Below are 22,291 nucleotides of genomic sequence, written 5' to 3'. Positions count from 1 at the left end.
TTAAGCTGGATACATGCAACCGGCCACCATGGTACCCAGCCCCCCCTCCCCAGCCGTGGGGTGGCCCGGGGTGTCCTCACCCTTCTTGGCGTGTCCCAAGCCATGGCCGAGCGTAAGCCCGGCCGAGCCGGGAGTGTAGATAACATCATCGGGGCAGAGGCGGAGGTGAGGGTGTGACTGAAACTCCTGCCTGGTCACATGGGGAAGCCACGACAGGAACCGGGGCGGCTGAGTCCCGGGTGCCAGAGCAGGCAGAGGACAGCCGAGGTACCACGGGGACGGAGAAAAGGGGGGGGGCACGTGGTGGAGGGGGGGGTGGCACCCCAGGGTGATGCTCCAGCCTTGGGGGTGCCCAGGGGGGATGCAGGGTGCTGGGGTGGGGTGAAGCAGCACCCTGAAGAGCAGGGGAAGGGATGGGTGATGGGGTGCGATAGGGTGCTGCAAGTTGGGGGTGGGGACCCCAAAAAAGCTGGCATGCACACCCCACCCCACCCCCTCGAGTTTGGGCACACTCCACAGCTCAGCTCTGGGGTGCTGGCACCTCTAAATTGGCGGGCGCCAAAGTTTGGGTGCCCACAGCTCAGTTCCACCCCGGGGTGTGTGGGGGGTGCCATCACAAGGTGGTCCTGGGGTGCAACCAGCCCCACCCACCCCCACCCTGACCTGCACCCCTGTGTGCACCCCAGGGTGCTGGCGGGGGCCCCGAGCTTGGCGCGGGGTGCAGGTGGCGGGAGGAAATGTCGTGGCGGCGCGAGGGGAAACGCGGCCGTGGCAGCGACGGAAGCATCTCCGGCACCCGCCTGTGCTCGGGGCCGAGGTGGTGGCGGGCCACCTGCCTGGGTGTCACCGTGTCCCTTGGTGTCACCGCACCCCGGTGTCACCGAATCCCGATGCTGCCGCACACACCCCACACACACACACACCCCCCCGGTGCCACCGCGCCCTGACAGGGATGGGTGCTGCGTGGGGCAGGGACTGGCCTGGGCACCCAAAGGTGGGGACCCCTCGGTGGGCAGGGGCACCCCAGGGATGTGGGCACCCAAAAGATGGGGACCCCTCGGTGGGCAGGGGCACCCCAGGGACATGGGCACCCAAAAGATGGGGACCCCTCGGTGGGCAGGGGCACCCCAGGGACGTGGGCACCCAAAAGATGGGGACCCCTCGGTGGGCAGGGGCACCCCAGGGACGTGGGCACCCAAAAGATGGGGACCCCTTGGTGGGCAGGGGCACCCCAGGGACGTGGGCACCCACAAAATGGGGACCCCTTGGTGGGCAGGGGCACCCCAGGGACGTGGGCACCCAAAAGATGGGGACCCCTTGGTGGGCAGGGGCACCCCAGGGACATGGGCACCCACAAAATGGGGACCCCTCGATGGGCAGGGGCACCCCAGGGACGTGGGCACCCAAAAGATGGGGACCCCTTGGTGGGCAGGGGCACCCCAGGGACGTGGGCACCCACAAAATGGGGACCCCCAGGGCAGCTGGTGCACCCATGGAGATGGGGACCCCTTGGTGGGCAGGGTGACCCCACAGCAATGGGCACCCCAGGGTGCCCCAATGTGGGTGCCCAGTTAGGGGCACCCATATAAGGGTGCCGGGATAGGGGTGCCTGGGTGGGGGTGCTCCCATAGGGATACCAGGACAGGGCACCCAAACAGGGGTGCCCCGGTGGGGACGCCAGACTGGGGGTGCCCAGACAAGGGTGCCCAACGTGGCTAACGTGGCTCTCCCCATCCCACAGATGGAGGTGGAGAAACCTCCGCTGGGACCCGAGCCACCGACTCTACTGAAGACCTACAAATGGCGAACGGCAGCACCCATGGGTGACCGGGAACTCGAGAGGAGCATGGGGTCCCCGGGCAGCCGGCGTTGGACCCGGTTGCAGGGATGGAAACGTTCCTACAGCCAACCCGAGTCTGATGGCCCCGAGGATGGGGCTGGAAAGGGCAGCTCCAGCCCGGGGGCACCCAAGGCCAGCACCCGCCGGTCCCTCTTCCAACGGGCTTTTTCGGCCCCCTCCAAGGTGACCAAGGAGACACGGGGACCCGAGGGTGGCAAGGCCACCCTGCAGAAGTACCTGCGCTCCATGTCCAAGAGGAAGGGTCATGTGGAGAGCGGTGCCAGGGTTGAGCAGGTGGTCCATGATGCTGTTCCAGGTATGGGGGTGATGGGGAGGGTGGGGGTCAGGGTGCTGGTGAGAGGTGCTGGTGATGGGATGGGGGTGGTTGGTGGTGGGTTGGGGGAGATAGGTGGTGGGTTGGGGGATGGTGGGTGGTGGGTCGTTGTTGGTGATGGGTTGGGGAGTGGTGGGTGATGATGATGGGTGATGGGTTGGGGGTGTTGATGATGGGTGACGGACTGAGGGTGATGGGTGTTGATGATGGGTGATGGATTGAAGGTGACAGGTGATGGGTGATGATGATGGGTGATGAGTTGGGGATGACGAATGATGGGTTGGGGGCTGACACATGGTGGGCAATGGAAATGGGTGATGACCTGGAAGGCAATGGGTGGTGGGCGGTGGGTTGGGGGCAACGGGTAGTGGGTGGTGGTGATGGGTGATGGGTTGGGAGGCAATGAGTGGTGATGGGTGATGGTGACCCCCCCAGATGGGTCTGGGGGACAGTGGGTGACAGTGGGGGACATCGGGGGTGCAGGATGTGGGCAGGCTTTGCTGGTGTTGGGGAGCTCCTGCCTGCAGGTGCCCTCCAGGGTTGGGGGGGGGGGGCACCCATAGGTGCAGGATGGCTGGGTCCCACCTGGCCCCAGGCCCCACTCCCGACCACATGTGGCCCCAGTCCCTGTGTGTGCCTGGCATGGGGCTCGGTGGCGGCACATGGAGCCACGCCAGCCCCTGCGGCACCCGGATCTGGCAAAACCGGCTTGGCTCCGGCAGGGCCACCCACAGTGCAGGCAGGGCCCTGGGGCAGGGCAGCCAACCGGGTTCGTCCTCACCACGGCATGGCCAAGTGTGGCCTGGCATTGCCACGCTGATGGTGCAATGGCCATGTGTCCCCTGGCACTGTCACCCCACCTGTGATATGGCCACATGTCCCTCAGCATCATCACTCTGGTGGTGGCACCTCCATGGCCACATGTCCCCCAGCATCGCTGCACCCATGGTGGCATGGCCATGGCCATATGTCCCCTGGCATCACCTCATCCATGGTGGCACCTCCACAGCCACATGTCCTCCAGCTTCATGGCACCCATGGTGGCACCTCCACAGCCACATGTCCCCCAGCATCACCGCCTCCATGGTGGCACCTCCACAGCCACATGTCCTCCAGCTTCATGGCACCCATGGTGGCACCTCCACAGCCACATGTCCTCCAGCATCACCGCCTCCATGGTGGCACCTCCACAGCCACATGTCCCCCAGCATCATGGCACCCATGGTGGCACCTCCACAGCTACATGTCCCCCAGCATCACTGCTCCCATGGTGGCACCTCCACAGCCACATGTCCTCCAGCATCATCACTCTGGTGGTGGCACCTCCATGGCCACATGTCCCCCAGCATCACTGCACTCATGGTGGCATGGCCATGGCCATATGTCCCCTGGCATCACCTCATCCATGGTGGCACCTCCACAGCCACATGTCCTCCAGCTTCATGGCACCCATGGTGGCACCTCCACAGCTACATGTCCCCCAGCATCACTGCTCCCATGGTGGCACCTCCACAGCCACATGTCCTCCAGCTTCATGGCACCCATGGTGGCACCTCCACAGCTACATGTCCCCCAGCATCACTGCTCCCATGGTGGCACCTCCACAGCCACATGTCCCCCAGCATCACCGCCTCCATGGTGGCACCTCCACAGCCACATGTCCTCCAGCTTCATGGCACCCATGGTGGCACCTCCACAGCCACATGTCCTCCAGCATCACCGCCTCCATGGTGGCACCTCCACAGCCACATGTCCCCCAGCATCATGGCACCCATGGTGGCACCTCCACAGCTACATGTCCCCCAGCATCACTGCTCCCATGGTGGCACCTCCACAGCCACATGTCCTCCAGCATCATCACTCTGGTGGTGGCACCTCCATGGCCACATGTCCCCCAGCATCACTGCACTCATGGTGGCATGGCCATGGCCATATGTCCCCTGGCATCACCTCATCCATGGTGGCACCTCCACAGCCACATGTCCTCCAGCTTCATGGCACCCATGGTGGCACCTCCACAGCCACATGTCCCCCAGCATCACTGCTCCCATGGTGGCACCTCCACAGCCACATGTCCTCCAGCTTCATGGCACCCATGGTGGCACCTCCACAGCTACACGTCCCCCAGCATCACCGCTCCCATGGTGGCGTGGCCATGGCCATATGTCCCCTGGTACTGTCACCCAACTGTACCATGGCCATGGTCCCATCTGCCCTGGCATTGCCACACCCATGGTGACACATCCACAGCCACATGTCCCCTGGCACTGCCACGCTGACCATGGGTGATGGGGCCATGGCGAGCACCCATCTTTCCCCCGACACCCTGCTCTGCACCCCCAGCAAGCACCCACGGGACACCATCGATCCCACTGGCTCCGGCACCCGATGCCCCGGTGTGGGACGTCTCCAACTTTTCACTGGTGGACGGACATCTGGTCCTCGTGGGCAGGGACGAGGAGGTGAGGACACGGGGACGGGAGTCCCCTGGGTGACGGTGGTGCACGGATGGGTGCTGGGGACGGCGGTGCCTGACCCCTCTCGTGCCACCAGGCTTCGTGCAGGAGCAGGAACTGGACGGGGAGCTCCATCTCCGAGAGCACCAACCTGCACCCGGCAGGCAGCAGGAGGGACCCCGGTGAGCTCGCTCGCCCGGCGCTGGCACGCGCCGATGCCACAGGGTGTTGGCACGCTCTGGTGTGAGCCGCGTGCGGGGGCAGGTCCGGCACGGCCGCCGTGCTCTGTATGGCCGCGCGTCGTGCGCCACGCGACGTGCCGTGCATCGTGGTCGTGCCCCGTGCCACGCGCCGTGCGCCGTGTCTTGCATCGTGGCCGTGCACCACGGACCGCGCACCGTGACTTGCATCGCGGCCGTGCCCTGTGCCATGTCCTACGCCGTGCCCCGTTTGTGCACTGCGCCGTGCACCACGTTGTGCACCGCGCCGTGCACCATTGCCGCGCAGCACGCCGTGCTCCGTGCCACCCACCACGTCATACAGCGTGCCATGCCCTGTGCCGTGCACAACGCCACGCACCACGCACCATGCCACGTCCCGTGCCATACACCACGCCGTGCCCCATGCGCCACGCCATGCCCCGTGCCGTGCACCACACCACGCCACATCCCATGCTCTGCACCGTGCCACGCCGTGCCCCATGCTGCGCTCCACGTCACGCCATGCCCCGTGCCACGCACCACGCCGTGCCCATGCACCACGCCATGCCCCACGCCACGCACCACGCCACGCCATGTCCCATGCCACGCACCACGCCACGCCGTGCCTTGCCCCACACCGCGCCATGCCCCATGCCGTGCCCCACGCCGTGCCCCGTGCTCTGCACCACGCCACGCCATGTCCCATGCCATGCACCACGCCACGCCGTGCCCCGTGCCGTGCGCCACGCCGCGCCCCGCGCCCCACAGCGAGCCGGGCGCGTGGAGGAAGCACTGGGTGCAAGGCTGCCTCGTACTGTCACCGCTTCCTCCACGCTGCTGCGTCTGCTGATCCGAGCGATAAAACACTTTCGGCTTCCTCCCGGCGCCCCTCGCCAGCGCGGGCGGACGGCATCGCCGCCAGCCATGGGGCCCCGCCGCTGGCTGCTCTGCACCGCGCAGGGAGGTGAGTTACCCACCCCCCCCTGCCCCGGCACCCACCCGGCACTGGGGCCGGCACCCACATGGCACCGGGGTCGGGACCGACCTGGATGGGTGCTCGGCGTCGTGGCATCGCAGCATCGCGGCCGGGGCACCGGGGTTGGGTGACAGCGCTGTGCAGCGGAGCCGGGGCAGCAGGATAAATCCCTCCTCCCCTTTCTCCCTTGCACCCATGAGCACCCACGTTCAGCACCCAAAGCTTGGCTGCATCTCGGGGCTACAGACACGGTGAGGTGCCGGCAGGATTCGCACCCAGAACCAGGCGCCCGGGTCCTTCCTCTGGCTTTGGTTGATGTTTCCCAAGGGGGTGGGGTGGGGGGGTATGGGTGTTGGGGTACTCAGGGTGCTGGTGAAGGGGGGGTCCTCATGCCGGGTGCCCCTCCAGATGCGGCTGTGGATGAGAGGAGCACCCGGGGTGCCGGGAAAAGCACAGAGAGCGAGACCCCCTCCACCTCCCAGTTCAGCAATGTCAAGGTCGGCACCCCCCCACACCCCGATCCCAGTTCCCTCCCCCCCACCCCCACCCCAGGGTGCTCGGGCCCACCCATGGGTGACACGGCAGCCATCTCCTTACCCCACCCAGGGGTTGTTGTGGAAGAGGCTTCGGGAGCGGAAAGGTCGCTGCATCCCCAAAGCCGAAATGTCGGCAGCGACGGTCCCTGACGGCGAGAGGTACGGCACCGTGGAGGGCGGGGTGGGGGGGTATTGCGGGGGGATGTGGGTGCTGGTGAGGGTGCCCCGGTGACGGTGCTGTCCCCGTAGGGTCCCCAGCCGGAGCGGTTCACGGGAATCGCTGCTGCCACCGCCCAGCGCGGCCGAGCTGGACCTCACCGGGGACAATGTCATCGTCCGGCCCGTGCACGGCAGCATCGTGGGCGAGAAGTTTTGCTTTCAGGTAATGGGCCTGGGTGGGTGCTCAGGGTGCCCCGGAGAGAGGCACCCAGGGCACCCTTCGGGGGGGAGGGGGGCAGGCAGGGCACCCCAGGCACCCTAGAGAGGCACCCAGAGCACCCCAGGCACCGCCAGCACCCTGGAAGGGCACCCACGGCACCCTGGAGAGGCACCCTGAGCATCCAGGGTACCCCAGACACCCTGCAAAGGCACCCCCAGCACCCTGAAGGGGCACCCATGGCACCCTGGAGATGCACCCAGAGCACCCCAGGCACCCACGGCACCCTGGAGAGGCACCCACGGCACCCTGGACAGGCACCCTGAGCACCCCTGGGGACCATGGATGGGACCCCAGGGCACCCACGGCACCCTGGACAGGCACCCTGAGCACCCAGGGCACCCTGAAAGGATACCCCAGCACAGCCCTTAGCCATGGGCACCCAGAGCCCCCCCAGCACCCTAGGGTGCCCCCCCCCCTCAGACACCCTCCTTGCACCCAGATCATCACGGGCGACGGCAGCCGGTCCTTTGGGTGCACGTCTCTGGCCGAGCGCGACCGCTGGATCGAGAACCTGCGCCGGACCGTGCAGCCCAACAAGGTGAGACTGCGGGGACACCCATGGGACACCCCCGCCACCCCCAGGGGACCGGAACCCCCAGCACCCAGACATGAGGGGTCACCCACTGCCCTCCTGTCTCCCCCGTGGGCAGGATGAGGCCCGCTGGCAGGGCTGGGTGGGGAAACTGAGGCACAGCCCCCCCCCCCCCGCCAGAGCCCTGCAGATGCCCACAGCCCTGTGTCCCCTTGTGTCCTGTTGTCCCCTGGGGTCTTGGTTGTCCCCCCATGTCCCCTCCCGTCCCCTGGGGGCTTGGTCATCCCCTTGTGTCTCCTTCTGTCCCACCGTGGGTTTGGCTGTCACCCATGTCCCCCTGAGGATTCAGTTGTCCACCTGTGTCCCCGTGTCCTCTCCGGTCCTCCACGTCCCCCATGTCCTCTCCAGCCCTCCATGTCCCAACACGTCGCCATGTCCCTCCACAGAATCCCTGTCCCCTCCTATTCCCCCATGTCCCCTCCTGTCCCCAATGTCCCCTCCCGTCCTCAATGCCCCCTCCTGTCCCTGGTGTCCCCTCCTGTCCCTCCATGTCCCCTCCATTCACACATGTCCCCCCATCCTCTCCTGTCCCTCCATGTTCCCTCAATCCCCACATGTCCCCCAAGTTCTCTCCTGTCCCCATCCTCACATCCACCCACAGAATTCCCTGTCCCCTGCACCCCGTCCCCGCCTCAGATTCACCCACCCGCCATGTCCCCCTTGTCTCCACCCCCCCCACATCCCCCACCCTGGCAGGACAACTGCGAGCGGCTGGAGCTGGCGCTGAGCCTGTGGGTGTACGAAGCACGGGACCTACCACCTCGGCGGCGTCTCCGTTGTCACCTTCAACTGGATGGCACCCTCTTCGCCCGTACCACCGCCAAAGTGGCCGGTCCCGATGGCGAGCTCTTTTGGGGTGAACTCTTCCAGTTGGCTGCCCTACCACCCGCTCGTGCCCTCACCCTCGCCCTTTGCCGCGATGACCATCCCGGTCAACCGGTGGCCTCCATCACCGTCCCCTTGGCTGAGTTGGCGGCCGCCCGGCAGCCCTTGGAGCGCTGGTATCCGTTGAGCGGTCCCGGGGGAGGTGAGCGGGTGCCGTCAGTGAGGATACGTGGGCGCTACCGGGAGGTGCGGGTGCTGCCCATCGTGCGCTACAAGGAGTTGGCAGAGTTCATCACCTTCCATTACCGGGAGCTGTGCGCTCGTCTGGAGCCCACCATTGCCGTGCGGCACAAGGAGGAGCTGGCTGGTGCTCTGGTCCACGTCTTGCAGAGCACAGGGAAGGCCAAGGTAGAGCGGGTGCTGGCCATGGGGGATGTGGGGAGGGTGGGTGAGGGCAAGAAGGGTGCTGCCTGGTGTGCTGTGGCCATGGTGGTTGGGGTGGGATGGACATCATGGGTTGAGGGTGCCAGGAGAGCTGGTGTGGGATGGGGTGGATGGGTTGGGTTGGTATGGGTTGGGTTGAGTTGAGTTGGGATGGGATGGGGTGGATGGGTTGAGTTGGGATGGGTGGGATGGGATGGATGAGTGGGTTGGGACTGGATTGGATGGATGAGTTGCGTTGAGTTGGAATGGGATGGGATGGAAAAGTTGGGCTGGGGTTGGTTGGATGGGAGACACAATTCAGGGGAGTGCCAGGAGATCCTGGCATTTCCCAGGGTGGGTTGGTGGAGTCAATTTGGGGCCATGGGTGCCCACTGAGCCCTTCAACGCATCCACCCATCAGTCATTCCTCATCGACCTTGGTGTGGCTGAGCTGGACCGCTTCGATGACCGTGAGGCACTGATCTTCCGTGAGAACACACTGGCCACCAAGGCCATCGACGAGTACATGAAACTGGTGGGGGGCAAGTACCTCCAGGACACGCTGGGTATGTTACAGGTCTTTGTGGGACATTATGGGGTGTTATGGGGTGCAGAACATCCTGGGCATGACATTACAGGGTTCTACAGGGAGTTATGGGGTGCTATGGGGTGTTATGGAGTGCAGGGCATGGGCAAAGCACCATGGGGCTGTAGGACACCCCCAGAACATCCACGGGGATGTGGTAGAGGCTTGTCACAGCCATGCCCATGGTGGTGGCTGGTTGGTCCCCTCACGGGCTGTCCCTTGGTGTCCAGGTGAGGCCGTGGCCCAGCTCTGCACCTCGGATGATAGCTGCGAGGTCGATCCCAGTAAATGCACCGGCCTTGACCTCTCCGACAACCAGAACAACCTGCGGCAGGTCTGCGAGGAGACCTTCCAACGCATCGCCACGTCCTGCGAGTGAGGGACAGCCCCTGCACGGGAGTGGGGTTAGGCATGGGGATGGCCGTAGGGGTGGACACCTGCACAGGGATGGGTTTGGGGACAGACACCAGCGCAGGCAATGAGACAGGCGTGAAGGTGGGCACCAACGTCAGGAGGACCTGGGGGAAAGCTTGGAGATAGGCATGGGAGCAGGGATGGGCTTGGGGATGGGAATGGGAATGGGCAGGAGGACAGGCACCAGCACCACGATGGACATGGACATGAATTTGGGGATTGGCATCATCCCCGGGATGGGCATGGGGACGGGCACCAGGAAGGACCTGGGGACAAGTGTGGGGACAAAGATGGGCACGATCCCTGGGATGGACATGGGGATGGGCACCAGGAAGGACCCGGTGACAACCTTGGGGACAAGCACAGTGGACTGGCATGGGGACAAGCACAGGCACGGTGGGCACCATGTCCCACAGCACATCAAAGTGGCTTGCTGGAGTGGCTGCAGGGCCACCCACCTGCCCCAGCACCCATCAGGGTGTCTCTCCCCACAGAGCCTTCCCGGCAGAGCTGGGCGAGATCTTCGCGGCGTGGCAGGAGGAGTGTACGGCACGGGGCAAGGCACCCATCGGGCAGCGCCTGGTCTCGGCCTCCCTCTTTCTACGGTTCCTCTGCCCTGCCGTCATGTCCCCCAGCCTCTTCGGCCTCGTCCAGGAGTACCCGAGTGAGGCCACTGCCCGTACCCTCACCCTCGTGGCCAAGGTCATCCAGAACCTGGCCAACTTCACCACGTATGTCATGGCAGGGCACGGCACCAGCACTGGTGGGGAGGGACATGCCTATGGGGAGGCCATGGGGCAGTGGGGACATGCTGTGTAGCACATGCCATGGACAGTCATGGGGCAGTAGGGTTGTCCTCAACATACCATGGGGCAGTAGGGTTGTCCCCAATGTACCATGGAGCAGCAGACATGTCCCCTACATGCTATATGGCAAGCAGAGACATCTCCTACATGCCACGAACCAGCCATGGGGCAGCAGAGAACATCTCCACTCCGTGCACAGGGCTGATGTGTCCCAGCAGCAGAGCCTCATGTGTCACCTGTGGTGGTCTGATCTATGGGTGGCTTGGTCCAAGAACATGGCAATGTACTCACCCATGTCCTGGCTTGTAGACAGGGTGGTGACATGGTGTAGGGACATTGCAATGACTTGGTCCATGATCCTGGAGGTGGCCTGGCCCATGACCATAATGGTGGCCCGTGACCATGGTGGTGGCCCAGGCCATAACCTAGACATCGTGGTCCCCAGGTTTGGTGAGAAGGAGGCCTACATGGGCTTCATGAATGAGTTCCTGGAGCACAACTGGAGCACCATGACAGACTTCTTGCAGACTGTGGCCAACCCCGAGAGCAGCATCCACATGGCCACCTATGACGGCTACATTGACCTGGCCCTGGAGCTTGCCACTCTCCACCTCCTGCTCTGTGACATCTTCTCCAGCCTGGACCAGGTGCCACCACTCATTTGTTCCCAAGGGTAGCTGGCAAGACTGGCCACCTCCTTCTCTCCACACACAGAGCTGGTGTCCACTGCCACCACAAGGCCACCACATTGTCCCCATAACATCCTTGTCTTGATCTGGCAGGCCACTCAGGAGGAGCTGGAGCCCCTGCCCACCATCCTCACTGCCATCAGGGAGGGGACCCCTGTCCCTGTCTCAGTCCGTCTCAGCTCCACCACGGAGCGAAGGTATCGGTGGGTGGACAGAGGGACACATGGGACCAAGGTGGACATGTGGGGCCAGGAGGAGCTTTGGTAGAGGGACGGGTTTAAGATGGTTCTGGTCCTGCTTGGGTTCTGGCTCTGATCTTGGTTGGGTCTAGGGAGATTCTGGTCCAGAATGGGCTTGGAGTGACTGGTCCCAGTTGGGTTCGGGGGATGATTTTGGTCCCTGACGTGTCTGGTTGTGGTCCAGGCAGGGGATGGTTCTGGTCTCAGTTCAGGGGCTCTGGGACAGGTTTGGTGGACACATCTGGTCCAGACTGGGTCTGGCAGGTGTTTCCAGATGGATTTTAGGGGGTTTCTGGTCCTGGCCAGGTTCAGGGGGGTTCTGGTCCCACCTGAGGTTGGGGTGACTCTGGTTCAGGCTGGGTTTGAGGTGGTTCAGGTCAAGGCTGGTTTTGACGATGGTTGTGCTCCCAGTTGGGTTTGGGGGATATTTCTGGTCCCAGATGGGTTTGAGGTGTTCGGGTCCAGGCTGGGTACAGGACACGGGTCCAACCCCAACCGAGTTTGGGGTGACTCTGGTCCTGGTTGAGTTCAGGGCGGTTCTGGTCCCTCCTGGGTCTGGCACCACCCTGGTACCCAGCCGTGCCATCGTCCCACGTCCCCTCGCAGCCCGGCAGAGAGCTTCAAACCAGGCTTCGTGCCACCACGGGACCTGAGCAAGCACAGCCCCCTCATCAAGAGCCAGTCCCTCATCAGCATCCGTCGCGTCCGGAGTCGGGAGGACGGGCCGGAACCGGAGCCATCACCGGCACCAGCACCGTCACCGCCGCACAGCCGGGAACGTCGTAACGTGCAACGCACGCAGAGCGTGCCGGCGCAGAGCAAAGCCGCCCGGCGCCTACGCAAGCAGAGCAGCATTGAGCACGTGGCAGAGCCGCCAGCCGAGGACAACCCGGGGTCCCTCATCCCCCGCGACGTCCCGGTAAGCCACGGCAGCCGCCACGCCACCTCAGCGTCGGGCTGCTCGGAGGAGGACGGCGGCGTTAACGAGTGCCGCCGGCGATGCCGTAGGGTCGCGGGAAGCTGCGCGCGTCGGCATCGCTGCCGCGCAAATCGACGGTGCCGTGGCAGCGCTACGGGGAGGAGGCGGCGGCGGTGGCGGCACAGGGCGAGCTCTACGCCATCCGTCCGTTGGAGAAGGTAACCCTGGGGTGGGTGGCAGCCAAAGTCCACGAGGACGAATGGGTGACCCTCATCCTCATCTTCATCTTCGTCCTTGTCCTCGTCACCCTCCAGCACGGGCGGTTGATCGAGGCGCTGCGGAAGGAGGTGGCAGAGAACCGGGAGAAGTTACGGCTGGCGGAGACACGGGTGGGCGAGATGGAGATCCAACACCGCGGGTCGCAGCAGGAGCAGGGTCAGCACCGCGAGCAGCTCGAACGTCTCTGGCAGCAGCTGGAGGAGGCGAACACCCGCGCGGCAAATTTGGGTGCCAGGTAGGGATGGGGATGGGGAATGGGTGTCCCGGACCAGCGGGTGCCCCATGCCAGCGGGTGCCCCACCACCGGGTCGGGATCTCAGCTCGTCCCCAACCCAATTAGGTTGACGGCGGCTGAAGGCACCAGGAAGAAAGATCTGGAGAGGCTGAAGATGAGCGAGGAAAAGAACCAAGAGCTGGTAAGAGCCGGGACGCGGGTGCACCCATGGGTGACAAGAGGGACCTGGGTGGGGGCTGACACAGTCCCCACACAGGAGAGACGGCTGTCGGCGCTGGAGAGGGAGCAGGCGGAGCTGCGGGGTGCCATCGCCCAGGCCCTGGGACACCCCGGGAGGATGGGACGCCGGATGCCGGCACGTGGTTGGGACGAGAGCGGTGACGATGCTCAGGCCACCAGCGTGTAACCAGCTGTCCCGACGTCCCCAAGCGTGTCCCGGATGCCCGCCGCCTCCTGGGTCTTCCCAAAGGGTGTTTAATCCCAATCCTATGGGGTGTCCCCTCCCCGGGCAATAAACGGTGTTGGTGTCACCGTCAGAAGGTGCTCGGTTGTGTCCTGTCACTGCGTGGGGCCCTGTCCCCAATCCTATCCTGTCCCCAGCACCCTACGCCTGCCTGGGACGTCCCAGGACCTGGGGCAGTGACAGAGATGGCCGGGCCATGGGGACCCTTCGGGGACACGGTCATGGGGACCCTTTGGGGCAGCGATGGGGGTGGCAGGGCCATGGGGACCCTTTGGGCCGGGGCTGAGGCTGAGACCCCTTGGGGCAGAGCCGTGGGGACACGTTGGAGGGTGACAGGGACATGGAGACATTTTGGGACAGGACCACGAGGTCCCCTCAGGGATGGCAGGACCTGGAGGAGACTCGTGGGGCCCTGGGGCAGTGACAGAGATGGCGGGGCCATGGGGACCCCTGGGGACAGGGACATGGGGACACTTTGGAGGTGACAGGGCCATGGGGACCCCTCAGGGCAGGGCCATGGGGACACTTTGGGGGTGACAGGGCCATGGGGACCCCTCAGGGCAGGGCCGTGGGGACACTTTGGGGGTGACAGGGCCATGGGGACCCCTGGGGACAGGGACATGGGGACGCTTTGGGATCCCCTCATGGCCGCCCCTTCCCAGACCAGCCAGACCTTCCCCCCTCCGCCCCCCCAAGATGGCGGCGCGGCGCCGCCGTCGCTCGCCGATGACGTACAGCCCAGCGCCGCGCTCTCGCTCTCTCTCCCCTCCCCTCCCTCCTGGAAGGTCGCCGCGCCGCCTCTCCCCTGCCCTCCTTCCCCGCCACTCCCAAGATGGCGGCGCCGCCGAGCCGTCAACGTCATCAGCAGCGCGCCGCGCAGGTCCGAGAGGGCGGAGGGCGACGGCGGCGTCGCGCGGAGGCCGTTCCGGCGGGGCGGGAGCGCGCGGTGGGGCAGGCGCGACCCAACATGGCGGCGGCGGCGGCGACGACGGCGGCGGCAGCGGCGGTGACGGAGGCGGTGCCGGGACCCCGTTCGCCGCCCCCAAGATGTCGGCGGAGGCCTGGTCGCGCGAGGCGTGACGTAGTCAAGCCCCGCCGTCGGGAGGGGGGCGGGGGAGCGGCCGGAGCGGCGCAGGAGGCGGCGGCGGCGGCGGCGGCGGCGGCGGGACCGGCCGGGCCCCCGGGGGGGGATTTAAAGGGACCATGTCCCCGGCTCGGCGGTTGCTGTGGAGACCGGAACCGGGCAGGAGACGGCGGGGGCGGCGGTTGCAGCAACAGCGACGCCGCTGAGGAGGAACAGCAGCCCGGCGGGCCCGGCCCCGGGGAGCCGGCGGGGTGAGTGCCCGGGGCGGGGGGGGGTGAGGGGCCTGGCCCGGTGGGAGACAAAGCGGAACCGGGGGGACCCGCGGCTGGGTCGGGGGAAGGCGACGCTGCCACCCCCCCCAACCCCCCCACCCCCCCATATCGGCCCCGTCCGGGGTGCTGAAACGTGGGGGGGGGGACCCCGGTGTTGGGGGGGGACCCCGGTGTGTGTGTGGGGACCCCCAGGTGTGTGTGGGGGGTTCCAGGGCCTGAGGTAACGGGGAAAGGACCCGGGGGTCCAGGGGGATGGTGGGGGGGACACCCGGGGTGGGGAACTGGGTGCCCAGGGTGGGGGGGGGGCTCTGTGGTGAGGAGGGGACCCGAGCGTCCGGTACAGGCAGCGGGGTAAGTACAGGCAGCGATGTAAGTACAGGCAGCGCGCGGCAGGTACCAGGCAGCAACACCGGGACGGAACGGTGCCGGATTCGGCATCTACCGGCTGGGTTCCCCCCTGCCAGACGGGGATGGGATGGATCCAGAGCCACCCTGACGCTTCCCCTCGGCCTGTCTCGTGCCGCTTCACCTCCGCCGCAATCGCCGGCACGGTTCCTGAGGCTGACCTCTGCCGAGCTCGTTAACCAGGGTTAAACGAGCATCCGGCGACCTCATAATCTCCACCGGGAGCTTTGCATCTCCCTCCTCCGCCGACCAGAGAGACGTTGGAACCGGCGAGGGGCTGCGAAGGCAGCAGCGGCGTGGGGTTTCACCCCCGTGCTGGGGATTGGCGGCACCGGTGGGTTCGGTGGTGAGTTTTGGTGCGGTTCCGGGGAACGTTTCCTCTTCCCAAGCAGCTCAATGGCGGGAGCAGGTCGGAGCCCAACCGGTGCCACCGCCGGCGAAGAAGACGAGAGCGGTGCCGCCGTCGCCCGGAGCAGCTTTCGGTTCATCCCGGCACGGCTCGATGCTGAATTTCACTCTCCGGCACGTCGTTTGGAGGAGCTGGTGGACGAACCGTCCCCATCGGCGCTGTGAAATCTCCATCCGGTAGCGTCGACGACCCCGTAGCTGAATTCCCCGAGGATCCCAGCCCTGCATCCCAACAAAACCCTTCGACAACGGGATTTGCCAGCTTGTAGCCGCGATCGTTGGAGCAGAAATGGAAGAACTCCCTGGGGGACGCGTCCTTTGCTCATTCTGGCTCTGGGATAAGGAAAAAAAGCCACTTTTCTGCTAAACGAGCTCGTTAACACCGGGGAGGAATGTCACCGATCACTTGAGGTTTCCCTGCGGAAGGAAATCATCCTGGCTTGAGCCCTGGGAGCTCCCCGGATCCTCCCCGAATTCCTCCTGCACTGAAATCTGGAGCTTTCGCCGCCTTTCTGAATTTTCCTCGTGGGTGCGATGAATTTTCTGAGTTTTCTATGTTTTGCGCGTAAGCGGCACTGATGCAAGCGCGCTGGACCCTGCGTGGCCCGGGATGGAGCGAGGGGAAACCATCATCGTCCTCCGTTCTGCCATGCGAGGAAGAAGAAAACACGGGGAGGGGGGAAAAAAAAAAACAACCCATGCAGCCGGAATCTGCTCCGGTGGGAGCGTGCTGGACCCTGCGAGCTTGGCCGTGACCTGGCACGGAGGAGGAAAAGCTGGCACCGTCCTTCTGCGTTGCGGCTCTGCTCTGCCAGCGAGGAAAAAATAAAAATACACGCGTGTGGGGGGGGGGAAAGAATCCACTTGGCCGTGACCTGGCACCCGGAAAAACTGGTGCTGTCCTCCTGCTCTGCCACGGGAGGAAAAAAAAAAAAACCCCAAACACGTGGGGAAAACACACGTACGCGGCTGGAGCCTGCCCGACTCGAGCGCGCTGGACCCCGGTACTTGGCCACGAACCACCACGGAGGGGTGGAAAAAAACCCGGCACTGTCCTCTTGCGCCGTGGCTCCGCTCTGCTGCAGGTTTCTCCCGGGGGGGGGGTGGGTGGGCAAAAAACCCCAAAACAACAAACCCGCGTGGGGGAGGGAAAACCCCACGCTGCCATAGCTTGCCTGAATCAAGCGCGCCGGACCCGGCACGCTCAGTGACGATGGAAGGGGGGAAAAAAAACCCGTTGCCGTTTTCCTGCGCCGTGGCTCTCCCAGCAAGGGGGGGGGGGGGGAACCAAAACCCCAAAACCACCCCACGGGGAGGGGGGGGGAGAGAAAAACCCCACATTTCCCACTCAAGCGTGAGGGTAACCCATTGCAGAAACTCCCGCCTTGAGTCGTTTGGCCTGGGGAAAGGCCCCTTCCTCTCGACTTCCAGGGAAGGCAGCGATTGTCCCCACTTAACCGGTTTAGCATTTAAATTGTCCCAATTCTGCTCCGCCTTTGCATGGCTCTGGGGCGATGGGCTGGGGGAAGGGTTTCCGCAGTCCCGGCTCCCACCCTTGAAGCGACCGGAGCTTGGGAAGGGAGTTTGGGAAAGCGAGCGGAGCTTAGGAAGCGAGCGGAGCTCGAGAAGAGAAGTTTTGAACTTTACGGTGAGCGCTTGGGGTCTTTTTAGGGCGCCGGTGTGGAGCGAGGCGGGGGGGAGGAAAAAAAAATCTCTTTTTTTTTTTTTTTTTTTCCACCTCTGGTGAGCTTGGAAACACCCAAGCAGGTTTTTGGGGAAAATGGTGGGTTTTTAGGGAGCGCTGCCGGCACGGCAGATGGTTGCATTTGTGTTTTGGGAAGAATAGAAAGGAAAAACTTGGGAAAACGTGGGGGTTTTGGTGAGCAAGGTGCAGGATGTGGCACTGATGTCCCTTCTGCTCTGCGCCGGCTCGTGTGCGGTTGGGTTTGGGATTTTGGTGGGTCGAGGTGCCGGTGGGTGATGCTGAGCCTGACGCCGGGGTGCGGGTGATGGATTTGGCATCGTTCCCGGCGCGGGGGTTTCAGCACGGCCGTGGTGAGACACGGTTTGGTGAGCAAAGGTTTGGATGGAGTTAGCGAGCGCGTTGCCAAAGGGATGCTGCGATTTATCGCGGGGAAGGAAGCTGGTGGTCCCTGAGGGGTGCTGGATTCCATCCTGGACTTGGCTCAGATCAAACCCATGCGCCCAAAACCCACAGCTTTTAAAAAATAAACCCATTTTGTGGGTTTTTTTCACCCATTCTCACCCAGATGGACCCCCCTGGCTCGGGAACGTGCCGGGGTCTCCGGCCAGGCTGTAGATGTGGCTGCAATTAAAAAGGCAAAACTCCACGATGGCTTTTTCCCTCCCTGGAATCCCAGGTGCCCCTGCCTGTCCCCTGCCTGTCCCCTGCCTGTCCCCTGCCTGTCCCCTGCCTGTCCCCTGCCTGTCCCCTGCCTGTCCCCTGCCAGCTTTGCCAGCACATTGCCGCTGCGCACGCGGCGCCTCGCCGTGCCTTTTTATTTCCTTGCGGCGGGGCGACACGTTTCGGGGCGACTCCTCGCTGTTTGATGGCATGCCAGGAAACATCAGGAGAAATGCCGGCACCGTGCCGGCTGCCGGGCTCCCCTCCTGCCAGCGCTGCTCGGTGTGGAGGCTTCTCCGACGGTCCTTGCCGGCACGACGGATGAGCTGCCGTGGCACGATGGGAGATGCCGCACATGTCCGACCGGATTTAAGCCCGACGGTGGTTTAAGATGATGCCACAATCCGCTGCTTTTCCCCCCTGGTAAGCCGGTGCGGTGGCTTCATCCCAGCGGAGCATCCCTCTTCCCAGCCCAGCACCGAGCTGACACCGCAGCAAACCCTTAAACATCCTCAAATTTGGGGTTTTCTCCCCAAAAATCCCCTGTGGACTGATGGGAAGCGTCGAAATCGTGCCGCTCTTCGGGGTGAGAGCATCCCGCCGGCGCGGTGTGGGCATCGGGTGCCATTTCGGGGCGATGCCTGAGGAATATCCATACAAACTGAAGCCAGCCGGAGCAAACGATCCTCGCAGAAGAAAGATTCCGACACGTGGAGCAAACATATTTTTAATTTATTTAATTAAATTTCTATTTTTCACTTCTTATTGGCAAACTAACCTGCGTTGGCTCCGGGCATCGTTCCCCGGGGAAGCGACAGGCACCCGCTGCTTTGGGGCGGGAGAGATTTTGGGGTGGCATTTCGAAGTGGCCGCCGGGCGTTGGGGTTTGCACCATCGCTCTCCTCCCTCGGCCCTGGGGCGGGGAAATATCTTGCGCCAGCTCGAATAATTCCCTCTTCATTTGCATTCTTTACCTTGAAGGTATTTATAGTCTCTTCTCTGCCTTCTCCTTCCTCGCCGGGGTAAATTTAGCTCCTTCGCTCTCCTCCTGTGCCTTTATCCTCGCACCGAGCTGATAAGCCTGGCTTTTTAGCGCCTCTTTCCTCCTATTTTTCGCTTCTCCGCCCGCTCGGGTCAGGATTCGATCTCCGCCCGCTCGGGTCAGGATTCGATCCGACATCTCTGCCCTGCAGAGATCAGGATCCTGAAAACTCTCCTTTATTTCTCCCAATTATTTTCTTTTTCACCCTTTATCCTGTGATTGCAGCAGCGTCGAGTGGTGAAAAGTGTTTTAGGGTGATGGGTTTGTTTTTTTGGGGGGATCCACACATGGGTGACTGGTACCTAGTTGCCCCCCAAGGGTCCCCAAACCCTCCGGGGGTCTCCCCAGTGTGAAGGTACCACTTTGTCCCATCTGCTTGAATTCATCCAGGGAGAAGGATGTAGCACAGCATCCCAAAAAAATCCCCCCCCGCCCCGCGTCCCGGTTTTGGGGGCAGCCACCCCAATTTTGGGGCAACTGGTGGCAAAGCAGAGCTCCCAGGGGTGCAAACCGGTGGCTTTTCCAGCACTGCATTGTGCGATTGAAATTTTTTGGGGGGATAAATAATCGATTTGAGGGCGACTGGGAGTTTTTTTGGGGGGTGCATGGCTGAGGAGGGAGGGAACGCTGTTCCCTCAGCAAATTGTGGCGTAGAGGGGGGAAAAAAAAAGCTCCGTATCGGGGAGAGGTGGCACCTTTTGGGGTGCATTGATTCCGGCAGGAACCCGGCACCGTGCCAGCTACCGGCAGCACCAATTTTATCGAGGGGAGAGCAGTGGGACCTGATGTCTTGCCCTGCTCTGGGACACCGAGAGCTTTGGTGACTGTGGCGAGGCACCGGGACTGTTGGGTTTCCTGGCACAGGCAGAGCCACAACCGTTTCTCCTCCACCTTGGCACAATCCAACCTCTTTTCTCATTTTTTCCTCCTTATCTCTTATTTCTTGTAGATTTTGCCGGCAGTCCCTGGCCGCCAACCCTCCCGAGTGCCGGCGCGGTGTTTTTTTCCGAGTGACACAGCACAATCGGCGAGGGATGGAGAAAGCTGTCCCTAATTTCTCAGAGCGCCAAGGAGATGGAGGCAGAGCCCTGTTAATGACACCAGAGCCAAACAAAGAGACTTTTCCTGCCCTTGAGTGCCCCCAAGGCGAAGAACGAAGAGCCACTTTCCTTCAAGATGCGAAGAAACCTCTGGAGAACCCGGCTTTATCTGGGACGTCAGTGGAAACGGAGACGGAGCTTGAGGAAGATGCTTTCTATGCCGCGGATGATCTGGCGACGATGAGCAGGGAGGGGAAAGGACCCTCTGGCACCGAGCTGTGCCCGTTGCAAGAGGACTCCGACTTCTTCTCGTCGCTCTCCCGTCAAGAGCCCGACGTCGCCCTGGAAGCGCACGACGTGGCTGGTAAGTCCCCGGTTGGCGCCGTTGGGGTGGCTTCTTGGGGAACGGGGACGTGTCCCGGTGCTTCGTGCGTGGCTGGCGATGCTTGGGTTGATTCGGTCGGTTTGCCTGATGGTCGCGCCGTCGTGGTTTGCAGCAGACGTTTGCTGTCTTGGTGTTGGAGGTGTTCCTCAGCTTCCAGCATCTCGCGGTGAAACGGGAACCGCGGGACGGTGAGAAATGCGTGGATTTGATGGAAGGGTACGAATGCCGGGCCAGCGTCTCCGTGCCGTTGTGCCGCCATCTGGTTTCAGCACCGCAGATGGGCACAAAACCCTGTGGTGCATCAAGCCAGTGGCTTTTTGGAGACCCCTCTTGCCCCCTGGCACAGCGTTGGCACCCCAAACTGAAGGTGTCCCCAAACGGGCACACCTCGCTTGTCCCCATGCAAGACAGTCATGCTCCACTGCGACCCGTGTGTTCTCGGTATTGCCGGCCGCGCCGAGCGAAACTGCGCCGCTTGCACCTGGCCTTGCCAAATTCCTCTCTTCTCAAAAGGGAAGCGCTCCTCCAGCTTGCAGGGCAAAGGCATTGTCCTCTGCCCCACCGCTTGGTGCCGGGGAAGCCGTGCCGCCGGTGCTGCGCAGGTGACGGGGGATGAGGAGCTCCAGCAAGGACTGGTTGGCCCCTGGTGCCGGTATGGAGCTATACTGAGATATTCTGGGCGCTGTTAACCCCCGCTGTGCGTGCTGGGTGCTCTTCTAGGGGATGTCGTGGGTGGGGGATCCTCGTCATCCCTGTGAGGTCCGTTCATGGCTTGGCTCTGGAGAAGTTCCCTTCTAAGGGCTCTTGGATGAGCAAGGAGGTTTTCATTGGGTTTGAGTTGGAAGGGACTTTCAAAGATCATCCAGCCCAACCCTTTGCTGTGGGCAGGGACATCTTCCACTAGATGAGGTTGCTTCAAGCTCCATCCAACCTGATCTTGAACACTTTCAGTGATGGGGCATCCACAACTTCTCTGGATGACCTGGTCAAGCGTCTCCCACCTTCATCATAAAACATTTCTTCCTTAGGTCCAATCTAAATCTACTCTCTTCCAGTTTAAAACCGTTGCCCTTTGTCCTACAGGTCTTGGTAAAACATCTTTCTCCATCTTTCTTATAAGCCCTTTTTATATATGGAAGGGCCACAAGAAGGTCTCCCCAGAACCTTCATTTCTCCAGGCTGGACAACCCTAACTCGCTCAGCCTGTCTTCATAGGAGAGGTGCTCCAGCTCTTGGATCGTCTTCATGGCCTCCTCTGGACCCACTCCAACAGGTCCTTCTCCATGGGGCTGCTCTTAATCCCCCAGTTTGTGATACTGGGGATTGCCCCGACCCAGGCGCAGGACCTTGCCTTTGGCCTCATTGAACTTCATGAGGTTCACGTTGGCACACTTGTTGGCCCATCAAGAAGTCACATTGGCCTGAGGGTGCACTCAATCCCACTATCCATGTTGTTGATGGCGATATTAAATAGTATTGATCCCAGTACGGACCCTTGAGGGACTCCTGTCCTTCCCTGTGGCCATGTCCTCGCTGGGAAACGAGGTGGGTGGTGGCCACAGATCCCACCACTGGCTGGTGACTTGCCGTGTTACTTGTCCTCTGGCTGGAGGGTGGCTTCTTCCCCACCTGGAATTGGTAATAGCAATGAAGTCGCCGGCTGTAATTCCTCCTCAACGCTGCTTCCCTATAACGAGTTTTCCATCTCTGCAAACATCGGTTGACTTAAAACCTTATCTCCTGGCTCAGGTGACCTGGTTGGTGAGTCCCACTCTTATTTAACCACCATGGGGTGGATGGGGAAGGACCCCCTTGCATCTGGCAAGCTTTTCGCCTCTTGGTTCCTTCACTGTGGTCAATGGGTGGAAAATTAGCTCCAGGGGATGGACGTGTGTGTTTAAAGATGACGTTTAAAGGGAGTCAGTGCCCAAAAAATAGCGAGGGCTCTGTTGGGAGATGGGGAATGTCCTGGGCTGGGTGTCCAGCCTGGTTCTGGATGGGTGGTGGGGCTCAGCTGGGGTCCTGTGGTGCTTTGGGTG

General features: G+C 63.0%; 2 protein-coding genes across 7 annotated transcripts in view; both read left to right on the top strand.

The window, feature by feature from the left end:
• Positions 1-214: 214 nt before the first annotated feature.
• RASAL3 (RAS protein activator like 3) lies at positions 215-13,325 on the top strand. 3 transcript variants are annotated; one of them, XM_054807811.1, is made up of 19 exons: positions 215-267; positions 1,742-2,156; positions 4,518-4,636; positions 4,728-4,812; positions 6,215-6,303; positions 6,413-6,501; positions 6,592-6,724; positions 7,221-7,319; positions 8,070-8,606; positions 9,043-9,187; positions 9,438-9,582; positions 10,116-10,352; positions 10,873-11,074; positions 11,210-11,313; positions 11,962-12,274; positions 12,364-12,492; positions 12,589-12,788; positions 12,894-12,969; positions 13,045-13,325. In XM_054807811.1, exons 2-19 carry the CDS (start codon positions 1,742-1,744, stop codon positions 13,192-13,194), a joined length of 3,267 nt encoding a protein of 1,088 aa, XP_054663786.1. In that variant the 5' UTR covers positions 215-267; the 3' UTR covers positions 13,195-13,325. The 3 variants fall into 3 exon arrangements, with proteins under 3 accessions (XP_054663786.1, XP_054663784.1, XP_054663787.1); XM_054807809.1 differs by having other exon boundaries at positions 11,210-11,319; XM_054807812.1 differs by lacking the exons at positions 215-267; positions 1,742-2,156; positions 4,518-4,636; positions 4,728-4,812 and adding an exon at positions 5,571-5,794 and having other exon boundaries at positions 11,210-11,319.
• Positions 13,326-14,213: 888 nt separating this feature from the next.
• WIZ (WIZ zinc finger) overlaps positions 14,214-22,291 on the top strand; it is a 54,525-nt gene continuing 46,447 nt past the window's right edge. For 3 of the 4 annotated variants that reach the window (XM_054807805.1, XM_054807806.1, XM_054807804.1), the window contains exons 1-2: positions 14,214-14,586; positions 19,777-20,231. In XM_054807805.1, coding sequence (XP_054663780.1) covers positions 14,219-14,586; positions 19,777-20,231 — 823 coding nt within the window. In that variant the 5' untranslated portion in view covers positions 14,214-14,218. The remainder of the gene's footprint in view (positions 14,587-19,776; positions 20,232-22,291) is intronic. The other variant, XM_054807807.1, reaches the window with a different exon arrangement.

The sequence above is a fragment of the Grus americana genome, chromosome 33, assembly GCF_028858705.1.
Source record: "Grus americana isolate bGruAme1 chromosome 33, bGruAme1.mat, whole genome shotgun sequence".
Taxonomy (NCBI): domain Eukaryota; kingdom Metazoa; phylum Chordata; class Aves; order Gruiformes; family Gruidae; genus Grus; species Grus americana.
Note: the sequence above shows the minus strand (reverse complement) of the source record. Positions and strands in the feature narration are given on the sequence as shown.